The 13,091-nt window shown below is 29.5% G+C and overlaps 1 protein-coding gene across 4 annotated transcripts in view; it reads left to right on the top strand.

Moving 5' to 3' along the window:
* LOC129223387 (serine/threonine-protein phosphatase 4 regulatory subunit 3A-like) overlaps positions 1-12,454 on the top strand; it is a 74,602-nt gene extending 62,148 nt beyond the window's left edge. For all 4 annotated transcript variants that reach the window (XM_054857978.1, XM_054857976.1, XM_054857974.1 and 1 more), the window contains exons 13-17: positions 1,429-1,598; positions 4,304-4,446; positions 4,532-4,710; positions 6,350-6,501; positions 10,588-12,454. In XM_054857978.1, coding sequence (XP_054713953.1) covers positions 1,429-1,598; positions 4,304-4,446; positions 4,532-4,710; positions 6,350-6,501; positions 10,588-10,692 — 749 coding nt within the window. In that variant the 3' untranslated portion in view covers positions 10,693-12,454. The remainder of the gene's footprint in view (positions 1-1,428; positions 1,599-4,303; positions 4,447-4,531; positions 4,711-6,349; positions 6,502-10,587) is intronic.
* The last annotated feature ends 637 nt before the right edge of the window (positions 12,455-13,091 follow it).

Raw genomic sequence — 13,091 nt, 5'->3', positions numbered from 1 at the left:
TTCATAAAATTCAAATATTTGAACATGTTATATTGTGCACACAGCCATTTTTGTAAACAGTATAGACACTTCTAAAAAGTGTTAAGACCTAGGCCAATTCACAATGTCATCTGTATGTTAGAAGAGAATTGAAGAAACTACCAAATTTGAAGGATCCAGTTGTTTCAAAAGACGTAACTTTTTTCTGTGTTATTTTTATTATACCAATTAAATTCCAGAATTTGACCCCCTCCCCTCCCCCCATTTTTTTCCTCAAGATTTTTACTTATCTCATTCAGGTTTTCAATTGCAGGAAATAAAATTAATTTATTTATCACAAGTGTCTGGTCTTGCTTTCCACAGCTGACCCACTGATTATTCAAAATTACATGTCTCGCAAACCTCCTGTGAGCAACTTTTGTGGAAATTAGTTCAATTCAATCCCTTTCTTTGGAAACTTCGTCTGAACTCCTCATGCTTGTGCAAATTTTTGTTTGATTTGTTGCTTGTCCATGGAAACGTATTTATGCTTTTGTTGATCAGAAAATTTATTTCTGCAAATAGTGTTCGTTATTTAATATGTTTATCAGCAAATGGTTGTCTTGCCTTTTCTTCGTATTGTAAAAATTTGAGAAGTTCCAACTTTTTTTTTTTTTTTTCCAAATGAGGCAGTGAGAAGCAAAGGGATGTAAATGGCAAAATTAAAAATTTGGAGATACTTGTATAAATTTTAGGTGAACCTCTCCTCTGTCTTGAGGCAAGAGATAGTACTAGTAGCTCTGGTAGGGTCTGTTATACAGCAGGATTTGAAAAAACTTTTCAATGAAAGCCTACCTAGGACCTTATCTTAAAACATGTTTTACTCGAAACTTGAAAATGTCCACTTACATCCTTTTGCTTCTCACTGCCTCAAATGATTTGTTTAAGGTCTTCTAGTTCTAAAATATTGCTTATAGTTATGCAAAAGGGTTCCCTTTTTTTTTTCTTTTGTCATTGAACAAAATCAAATAAGAGAGATCACTTTTGATTTGATTAAGATGTTAGTATGTAAAACTTTATACCTCTGTTTTATAGCTTTCACTTTATACTAAAATTGAAATATAATTATTTAACGTTCTAGATTTTTCATAAACTGAATTTAAGTCATCATCAAAAGAAAAATGCTTTGATCCAAATCTCAGCACATTATGGCCTTGCTTTCTAACTGAGAATGAAACTAATGAGGGAATTGTCCTAGTTCACAGGTTTCTTAAACTTTGACAATTGTATTCAGTACTTTAAACTGATTTTCAAATAATTTGAAAGGAGTTAGAAAAGTAAAGAATCTTCTATGAAAACATCAACTAATGGTTAAAAACTGTTAGTTAAATGTGTGCTTAAAAATTACCTTTTGCACTTCTTAGTTGTCATTGTGACTTAATTTCTTATTGTATGTTTGATTTTTTGCAGGTGCTCTCAGGTTTATGCGAAAAATTATTGGACTCAAAGATGAATTTTACAATAGATATATAACTGGTGGCAATTTGTTCCAGCCTGTTGTTGAGGCATTTAAAAGAAATAATGGCAGATACAATTTATTAGACTCAGCTATTGTTGAAATGTTTGAATTTATTAAAGTGGTGAGTTGGTCATTTTCTTTTCTGACAATATTTTAAAATGCATTTGTAATCACAAAAGCCTGGCGTATTTTTAAAAACATCAGAGGTTGATTCAGACGCAAATTAGTTTTGCGGCCCCTTCACAAATATATATACTTTTTTATACATTACTTTTAAATTACAACGCAAAACATGAGTGTTTCAGGATGGTTGAGGCATAAACCATTCCTTGCTGATTTATAAATAATTCTTCCTACACTTATAACTCTTCACTTTATTTAATTCTTTCTTTTATCATTTGATTTTCAAAATTTTCATGTAGGGGAATGTAGAGCCAAGTGTAATATGCAAGATAACTTAGCTTTTCCAAACTGAAGGAATCGGAATTTTTTTTTTTGAAAATTACAACACATACAGAAAGCGCATTGTATTTTATAATAAAACTTGCATTAAAGCATTATTTTTGGCAATACATTTTCGCCTTTAAAAAAAAAGGGGGGAAATGTTCACTTATTTTTCCATGAGACAAAGTGAAAAATGAAATATTTTTCTAAGGAAATGGTTTTTTTGCCATTGCAAAAACTATTTTCGATCAAATAAATAAGTAAATAAAAGGATGAATGAATAAATAAAACAATAAAGTAATAAATAAATTAATAATTAGGTTATATACGTGAAAAGGTAAATGAGTGATTAAAACAGTGAGCGAATAAGAAATTGAGTAAATGAATGAACAAATAAGTGAATTATTAAATGGAGAAATGTAAATAAATTAGTTTATAAATGAACCCATAAGTGATTTAGTAAATGAAATAAACTTTCACTTTGTTCGGCATGTACTCGACTAATTGTACAAAATGGTTTGAATACAAATATACTTAATATTAACTAAATAAATGCTTCACCAAATATTAGTAGGTCTTAATTTATATTTAAAATGTTAATAACAATAATAATTTTTGACCTGCAACAAAATATTAGTTTGAGTATCATTTTTTAAAAATAGTATTATCATATGCTTTGAGTTTCAGATATAATTTTTTCCTGACTGGAATAGACTACATGTGTTTTACATAGTTAAATTATTACCAGATAGGTTTTGCTAAAAGCAGAGTTAATATTTCATCATTTCACTTTGTCTTACATTCTCCTACTTTTTTTTTTAATTAAGTAGGTTTTAATTTTTTTTGTTTTGAATAAATGTGCACATTTGCAGTGTTGCAACATGCTTCATTTGTCAATACTTTGCTCTATGCTCTACTTTTAGCTTGGTGCTTGAAGATTACTGTGAATTTTCAAAGTGTTGGTTTGAGTGTTTACTAATAACATAAAAAATAGTTTCTGAGTTAAAAGCGTCTGCTGAATACAGGCAACTAACTGAATATTTGACTTTTCGTGTCTAATTAACATAATATTACTGTATTAATAATATGAAATTACTTTTTAAAAACTGTAAGGAAGCAATTGTATTAAAAATCATCATGATCATTAATCAACCAATTAATGCCCAATTTGCTTATTGGCACATGCCCACTATTAATCACCATAATTTATGTTATATGTGTGCATGCAAAAATATACTCTGATATTATAAAATAAGGAAAAGGGTATACTTTGATGTATCTACAATGCATGCATTTATTAAATGAAATGACCTCAAGCAGAGTTCCCATTAAAAGAGAAAAAGTGGTCGAAAAAATGTCCCCCTGAATTAAAAATTCGAGTGATAATTCTAAAAATTGAGAAAAATATTTTTAAAAATATATATTCTATAAAATATTCCAATGTTTAAAGGCAAAGTAGTACTGCCTCGTATTTTGGTATAGGTGGAATTTATTACTAAGTTCATATTCAAATTACGACGGAAACTCTGACACTACTCGGGATTCACACAGTTTCAATTGTTTAAAAAAATTATACTAATAAACAAAGAAATACTTTTTGATGAATATTTTATTGAATAGCTTATCAGCTCTTAAATTAAGAGCTTATTTTTTGTTTGTGCAAAGGTTTGTATTAATCTACCATGCCAGTTTTAATCTCATACTTTTTTGGAGTTACATGATTCCTTTTTGATTTACCATTTAACAGTGTGAAGTTGAAGATAAATATAAATATTTTTGAAAAAATAAACAAAAAGAGTGGTAAAAAAATTAAAATATGGAAATGTGCAGTGTACTCCTGTATGAGGGTCCTATTTTTGCTCTCTCGATTTTTGTTAAGTCATTATATTCAAATGAGCTGCAATTTTCAAACTCTGCCTTTCTCATATTTTTCAGGTTATCAGACTTTTACTTTACAAATTAATCACTTTGGATAACTATTAATAGAGCAGTGCACTTAACTATAGGATAAGGCAGAGTGTGGAAGTGGATCAGTAAGAAAATACACTGTAGAAATGAGAGTTCAATTTTGGTAAAATCAAGACTTTGAAAATCGCTGTTCCAGTTTTTTCGGCGTTTTTATGGATGTGTGTTTTTCATTCTATCTTTTCTTTCTTTCACTTGCTCGTAGTGATTCAAGTTAGGTTGAAATCTCTTACGCCTGACTTTTTTTTTTTAAAGTGCACAGTCTTACGTTCTGTCAGGAACCCTGACCTTAAGTAATTTTATTTAAATTTTGTGTCATGCATAAATGTCAACATCCATTTATCATTTTCTGCAACTGTGATAGACTTTTTGTGTTTTACGTGAACTAACTCGTACACTATTATTGTTTTCCTACAGGAGGATGTTAAGACATTGTGTGGTCATGTTGTTGAACGTTATGGAAAAGTATTAGATAAAGTAGATTATGTTCAAACATTCAGATCTTTAAGGTTACGTTATGAACAGCATTTGGATCGCAAAGATCGCTCTTCTGTTGATAAGTAAGCTTTTACTGTTGCTATTCTTTTTGTATGTACATTCAATGTTTTTATTTTTCATATTTTTAACTAATTATTTTTTTTCCAGTGTCTCGTTGATAATGAGAAATAGTAGGTATCGCCGTGACCCTAGGCAGATTGATGAAGATGAAGAAATGTGGTTTAATGACGATGATGAAATAGATGATGAAGAACCTGTAAATGAACATAAAGATTTAGATGACGAATTTGATCAAATAGGAATTGGGAAGATTCTAGAAAAACGAGGTGAAGATTATTTTTCGAAAAAATTACCATTTTAGTCCCGAGTTCTTATTTTTCCTTCTTTTTTCTCCCACTTTATCTTCTTTTTTCTCCTTTTTGTCTTTCATGTGGTGGTTCAAACTTTTGGTTTTTGTTTCCACTTTAAAAAATTTCTCATTGTTTGATCTTGAAGATTAAGAGTGAACAGTCATATAGTTGCAAAAAGGGCACTTCCAGCAGCATGTTGCACTGAAAAGACCGATTTTTAAGATGTCCCAATACTCTCCAACATGTTGCTGTGAAGCCATCATCACTTTTCACTGCAATTGTATTTATTCTTCACTGAAAACTTGTCATTAAATAAACAATGTCTTCCCTTCATCCTTTATTTTCTCACTTTGCTAGATTTCCTATAAATTCGAATACTGAAATTGACTGCAAATTTAGTTGATTAAAATAACTTGTAATAATTTATTTAAATCTACACTTCTTGCTTTTCCTTTTCCCATTACTTCTTTTTAACCATCCAGTAAATTCAGTATTAAAATTTAATACTGAATTAATTTAAATGGAAAAAAGTGGTTTTTTTTTCTATTCTTGAAATATACAAGGCTAGTTATTAAGTAATCTTTAGACTTCATGTAATTTCATGTAATTTGCAGAGCTTCTAGGTGGTCTACTTTTTCAAAAACAGTTTCAGTTTTAATTTTTCATGTATCTCTCTTTTATCCATTCGCACATTGCTGTTTTCTTCTCGATGTTACTTTTTTTTTTTTTTAAGGTGGTCATGAATAGCTTCCAGTAAGAATTGATAATTGTTTTAATTGTTGCATAAAGTTGTATTTGCAGCATTAATGCACATTTTTTCCAAGTTTTCTTTTACTACCTTGAAATTTTAAACTAAGTAGTACAAGAAAGAGACAGAACTGGAAGATGAGCAAATTTTTACAATGTGCAAAAAACTGGTGAAATTTTTAAAAACTTAAAATTTATCATTGCCAGGATACATCTTTTACAATCACTTTCTTAATATTCCATTGAGTCATTCCTTCTAAGACTCGGGGAGTAATATTATCAAATGTTTATGGCTTTAAAAATTCACACTGAAAATAGTTTGCTTTTGCATTTTTCCATTTTAAATGATTTAAATTCTTTTTCTCATCCACAGGAGCTTGTTTTGTCTATGGCAGTTAATGTACATTGCTATTAGATACATTTAAAATCTGTTTTCGTTATTGCATTTTAATTGTAAAACACGGGTAATAATTAAGTTATTTTTTGTGTTTAATTAGAAATAAATATTATAAATTCAGAAAATACCACAAAAGCCTTGCTTTTTTATGAAACAAAACTATGTAAGATTTCAAATTTTATTCTTATTGTTTATTTATACCCCATAATTTATCTTTAAGAAACATTAGGATTACATTTTTAAAAGTAAAGATTTATGTACATATTTCGAAATTCTCTTTAGTCATAGTGTTAAATGTTGAAATAAAGCCTTTTTTAAAGAATTCATGTCCCTTTTCTCCCTAAAGACAAAGTTAAAATATGTTAGCAGTCCCAAATTTGTTATTACAGTGATTATGTAATTGAATTAATGATATAGGTAAAATTTTATGAAATGATTATACAGTTTTTATAATATGATTTGTTTTTCTAGCACGAGAGGCAGAAGGCAAAGAAAATGTCAAGACAGTTCCATTGCGGTCATTTTCTCCTGTTTTAAATAGTCGGAGAACTAACAGTCCATCAAATGTTACAACACCCTTAAGTCCAACTGTGGAAGTAAAATCTCCGCAACTAACACGAAAGGTAGGTTTTTTTTTTATTAATTAGACCAATGATTTTTATAAGCAAGTTTGTTTTTTAAATTTTCGCAAAATTGTTTCAAGTTTTCTCTGAGCAAACTACATTTGTAAACTTCGATTAAAAAAATTTGGGGACTGTTAATTTAGAGCATGAAGCCTAAATTTAAATTGGAAATAATAACAATATATCTATAATCGTGTAACACAGGAGAACCCTGAAAGATTGTTTTTCACAAAGAATTTTAAACATTGCTGCAGAAAAAATGACTGTAATTAAGTGACTCTTAAACTTTTTAAAATTTGAACCAAATAAATTTTTGCATGTTGAAAATATTTTACATATTTTTTAATTCTCAAAGTTGGGACCCGGAGATCCAATTTCTGGCAGGAGAGTGGAATGGGAAAGGCCTCTGGAGAAGGCTAGGGTCTACTAAGGGTTGGCATGCTAATGTTGATAAAAATATTTCACAAGACAAATAATAAAAACAAATATATTTGTGTACACGGGGTTCGTACGCTCCTTACAAACTGCTCATAATATCCTTCTTTTTAAGAAAAGAAAATAAGGGCCCTTAAAGCTCCTGAATTTTGCTGTTATTACCTTACAAACTTCTTCTGTGTTTATTCATTACGACCTTGAAGATTTTCTTCTACCTCCAATACGAATGATTACGTTATGCCGAATTTTACCGGAATTCTGTTATTTTTTCGGTCTGTTAATACCGGAAATCCGATTTTTTTCGTTAAACTTATTTTCTTTCCCACATCCGATTTTTTTTTTTTTTTCCAAATTTCTGACGATTATGCCGATAATTATTAAAAATATAACACCTTGTAGACTTGTTAAGTTACCATTCTAAATTGTTTTTGCTTTAATAAATTCTTTTATTTGCGGTCTTTAGACTTTTGATGCTTTCATTTTGATTAATGCAATCTCTTTGCATCTGATTATGAAAAAAGATTTTTTTAATTTTTGATGCTGATTATGTTTTTTTGGGGGGCAAATAAGTGAAATTTCTTTTTATTCCTTTAAAAATCACAAAGTTCATTTTTCAAGCCAAACTATGTTCTTTGTGAGAGTCTGCTTCAATTACGTTGGAAATTTAAGTATGAAATTGCTGGCTAAAATTTATTTTTGTTTCAACTTCTTTAAGTGTTTTAATACATACATAACATCTGTAGTTGGCAGGGTTTGTAATTTTTTGTTAATTAAAAAAAATTGAACTTTTAAAAATTTAAATCGCTTTTTTTTTTTTCAAATTTGTAGATATTAATTACTTGACATGAATAAACATAACATATTTTATACAATAGATGAAAGAGCAACTTAATAGCTAAACAGTGGTACCACTATTTCCTAGAATTATAATTTTCATACTTTTTAGAGGGAAAACTCTTAAAATTAGTCAGTTTTCTCTGTTTATCAGCGCAGAGTCACACAAAAGTTTTGAAATTGTTTACAAAATGTTGATCTGTTTTGAGGATTAAAATAATTTGTACAATTTTTTCGAAAATATCCATAATATTTAAGTTGAAGTTTTTGTATTTCAATCTCGTATGAGTAACCTTATGTTTCTATGCCAAAATCAAACACAAGCTTCGCCGAAAATTGTTTGTTGTGTTTGAAATTAGTCCTTTTGTATCCTATAAATACAGTCGAACCTCCATATATCGAACTTCCATATATCGAAATTTTCTATAAATCGAAATCACAACAAATTTATATATTCATTACATAGAAAAACTGTCTCTATATATCGAAAAAATCTCTGTATATCGATTTTTTTTCCCGAGACATTCATAGATTTTTTTTTCGCTTTAGACTGTTTGTCTCATGAAAAATGAAGTTTAGAGGAGAAAATTACGTTCACTAAAGTTTGCTACAGAACTCATAAGAAATCTGGGGTTGAAGGGTGTGTAGTTAAGTCGTTTTCCCGTTCTGAAGTTCTTAAATTCCCTCAAGTTTATTGTAACCAGTAACACTGTAAAATCAGTTTCAAGTTATCCCTTTTGTCTGTTGATTATCATTCCTAGTCTTTTTAGCTTCAGTAAAAATCATTCAAGTTAAGTGGATTGATTTTTTACTTTTCTCTCGAGCACATTGTTTAAACGAAACTCCCCTAAAGTTGCGATCAAGTTGAATTGCCGAAAAATATGAAGATGTATGATTGGCGTAAAAAAGTAATTTCTGTTAATTTTTTAATCATCAACTTTCATTTTATTTGACACTCATATAAATTATAAATTGGTTTCATGCACGAAAATTAGCTTTTATTTTAATGTTTTAGGATACTTTTATGATAAAATGAGATCGTTTCCATATATCGAAATTTCTATATATCGAATATTTTCCCTGCAATTTGCTACTTCGATATATGGAGGTCCGACTGTATTTCAATTTTTTTGATAGTTGGCAGTTATTTTGGCCTCTACTACTTTCAGTCGACTCATTATAGTTTTTATTTAAAAGTAAAATGAACTCCTTAAAAACTCCTTACTTTTAATTTTCAAAGTAGAGTATTAACCCTGGTATAGTAACTCCTCATTACATAGCTCCTCTTTTTATCTCATCTTTCTTGTCTCCCAGAAAATTATATTTCAGATAAAAGATATTAGCATGAACAAATCTGTTATGTTGTCCTTACATCTAAATAGGTTATTTCCACCGTTATAGAAAATATTATAAATTGTTATTATTTTTTAAATTTTAAAGGAACAATTGGTAAACTCTTTTTTTTTTTTTTGCCTTTTAAGAAAATCATCCTGATATGATGATAATCTTTTTGTTGGTACACATCATTAATTTGTACTTGAGTTGAATATTTACTTTTTATGACCTAAGTTGTGTAGCATTTTCGGGTATATCATGCTTTTTTGTTGTCCCCCAACAAGCAGAATATAAGGAGGAGTGGAGTTACTGTACTTTAAGTGTTGAGGAATTTTGTTTTATATGCATTCTTATCCCGTTCTAGTATAAGTTGATCGACAACTTTTAACCTCGTTTTTTGTTGCTAAATTGTTGTAATTATAATGGTTGTCTCTACATTAATTATTGCCGTGAAAATATAGAAATTTTCTAAAACATCAATTATTGCAATCAATCAGTAAGATTGTACCTACATCAGGGATGTGTCTGCTGCTGTTACAAAAGATGATGTCACAATCAATAGTCTGAGGTCAAGGCGGATACAAGGAAGGGGCGATCGCCCCCTCCTTGAGCCGAGATGTAGGGACTCTTTTAAGATCAGAGTAATGAATGGTTGTCTTTTTTTTTAAAAAAAAAACAAAAAGTAATATAAATTCAAACACCATGCTATTATTTCAGTTTAGATGTTGTTTTAGACTGTTATTTCAGTTAGAATTTTTACTTCCTCTTATTCAGTTTATTTATTTGCATTTTTTCCCCCAATGAAACTATCAAGATATTAATTCTCTTATACAAATATCAGTATTAGCTTGTTTGTAAAGCTGCTTACTCATACCGGGAAACAAGGGAATTTTTTACCAAGAACAAGAATTGAGTGGCAACCCTGTGTATGTTACCTTCATAGCAGAATTGCAATGGTTACCCAACTAAACCAGCAGTTTTCCCTTTTCAAAATCTCTTAATTCCCCTTGCCCCTCCCCCCCCCCCCCAAAAAATGGCAAATTTTTGTCAAAAAAATTCATTGAACTATATAAAAAAACACATGTTATTCAAAATTAAGAGTTGAATGATGATTGGAATAATTTTTGATGTTTTGATGATTTTTTTTAAATAAGTTTGTAAGTAAGTAAATGTGTGATATTTTATGTTTTCTAAGAATTTATAATTAGTAAACATCATTTTAATTAGTAAAATATCAATTCCCCCCCCCCCCCCAAAAAAAAAAAAAAGAAAAATCTCCCCTCAAATTGGTAAAAACCATCTCTAACCTTGCAAAATTTTGCTAATGAAAGTTTAATAATAGTTGTGATATATGTGATAGCCTAGCTTGAATGAATTTGGTGTTTTCTCACCTTTAATTGTTAGGAATGTAAAAAAGTGCATATTGAGTGCATATTTATTAATAAAAATTCAGTTTGAGTCACTTGCTTGCCTCTTATCTAGGGCGGACTGGTTGATTATCCTGATGAGGATTCAGAGGAAGAGGAAGACGAAGAAGAGGATGCCAACAGTGTACCTCCATCTAAGCGCCCAAGAGTTTCATCATAGCATTAATTTTTTTTTTTAATTTCATTCACGAGCATTGTACTATTTGGTGTTCAGAAAAGTTGTTCCGTTTTTATCACCTCTGTACTGATTCACCAAATACTAATTCCAGCAAGTTTTGCTGCTGTCGCATCATTGTCAACTGCCATCTTGTGCCTGTCAGTCTACTGACACCTCTCTTTGGCCAACTGAGAAGCGAACGGCTTCAAACATTGTGTTGTGGTTCCCCAGCTCTGGCATTTTATTTCAAACGACTGAAATGCAATTTATTTTCTTTCTTATGTTTTTGAAGTTGAAAATTGGGGGGGGGGGGGATATAGTAAGTTGTTCCTAATTTTAATTACCTTCTTGAAAGCTTTTGGTTGAAATGTTTCAAATGGGGCGTGAATGAACCCAAAAAGTTATCTTTGACAAAAGTTTTAAAGCATGCAATATGAATGTATTTATTTTAGATGTGGTGAGAAGTCTTACTTATTGTACAATTTTTTCAGATTCTGTATTTATGTAAGTAAGGAAGAAATAGTTCTGTTAAGTTTTATGAGAAGTTATTTAATTTCATGTGTATATGACTTGACAGTGCAATGATGGAATAGTTGTGTAAAAAGTAATTTCATTACTTAACCAATACAAGAATGCAATAAAAAAAGGAATAATGCGTAACTTAATCCAATTTGTGTGAAATACGTAAAATAATGCTCTTAATTTGCCATCTCAGTTTGAGTGTAAGCAAAAACCTACCTCCTGAAAAGCTGGCTTGTAAAAAATATACAAAAGATTTGACCTGAAATATTTTTGTATACAATAAAAGAGAGACCCATTATGCTACAACTAACTGACCTTTCTGTTGTTTCAATATGTTAATTTATCAGTTTTCATGTAGCTTTATAAAGTTACTTTTGTGTTCTTTTTTGTTGAAGCTGATTTTCAGCTGTAATTTTTCTCATTGTATGAGAATGTACAAAAAATCATCAATAGTCGAATACATTTGTAAATTGAATGCAGTGTTCATAGTTGTTACAACTTTAGTGATTCATCTGAGAGAGTGAGAGAGAAACATATGATCATATGTACATAGATTTACGTACGTGTTTTTATTATGCAAATACAGAACAGTCTTAAAACATCGCTGTTGAGACGGTGAGTGCCATGCATATAAAAATGCATGTTGTAAATGTTTGTTCTTCCATGTCTTGTGTTGATAATTTTATAAAATCAAACACGAAATATGTTTTATTAAGATTATGATTTCATGTTTTTACAATTCCAGTATTTGGAATTCAAAATAACGACAATCATAATTTCCCAAAAAAAAAAGGCAATTTTGATGTAAACTTCTTTTTCCAAAATTGTTTTCGCTGTAAATGTTGTATTTAAAAATGTTTGATTTGAAAGAAAATCAAAAATATTTAATTATCTAGGGGTAATTTTGTGTACCCCGAACAGAAAAGCTAGAAAAGTAACAATTTAATATTTTTTCACAAATTTTTATTTATTTATTAAACATATGATGAAACAAAAACTTGGGGGGAAAAATAGTTATCATAAAATATACCGTGGAATATTTTAAAATTTCATCAACATAATTCCAAATTGAAGTATATTCCATGATAGCTTTTAACATTCAAAAACATGGTTACAAAATAACTAATTGAACATCATTGTAAATTTTTGATGCAAAATGTCCTGTAAATATGTTTTTCTATGACCAGAAATATTGTAAATTATTATAAAAATACAAGTCTTAAAAAATAAACATGTATAAAGCTTGAAAAATGTGTAATTGTTCTAATACCTCAACAGAACAGTTTTTGCTTAAAATATTGAGCTACATATCTGTACCTCAGCCAAGTGGACGTAAGTCGCATTATGATAATTTTACAGAAGAGAGGAAAAACTTTTTTCTGGCTCATGCAAAGGATGAGACACACGTTCTTTTATCCCTGGTAAAAAAAAAAAAAAAAAAAAAAAAAAAAAAATGAAAGGATATCTTTTTAAGAACTATGTTCACATGGCTCGATGCGGAATAGGCTTCTACATACAGGGCACTGATAAACTCGAAATATTTGGAGCTACGTTCATCTGGCTCTGAGATACAGATATTAGTTCTTACAAGTTCAAAGAAACATGTGTCGCATTTTTTTCAGCATAATTGGCAAAATATGAGGGTTGTCCATAGAATAAGGTTTACTGTTCAATGCTAGGAAATCTATTTTTCACAATGAAAAATATAAATCTATTTTTCACAATGAAAAATATGTTTATTGGCATTGAATAACACATTGTTGGAAAGCTTAGACTTTCCCCTATTTCTCAATATGATTTTCATTGAGATCAATGCATATTTGCATGTGGTGTATCATCTTGCTTAAGCTTGAATTGTGGAACTCTTCCTCCGTGCCAAA

Source organism: Uloborus diversus, chromosome 5 (assembly GCF_026930045.1).
Source record: "Uloborus diversus isolate 005 chromosome 5, Udiv.v.3.1, whole genome shotgun sequence".
NCBI lineage: Eukaryota > Metazoa > Arthropoda > Arachnida > Araneae > Uloboridae > Uloborus > Uloborus diversus.
The sequence above is the reverse complement of the archived record's forward strand: the minus strand, read 5'-3'. Positions and strand labels throughout refer to the sequence as shown.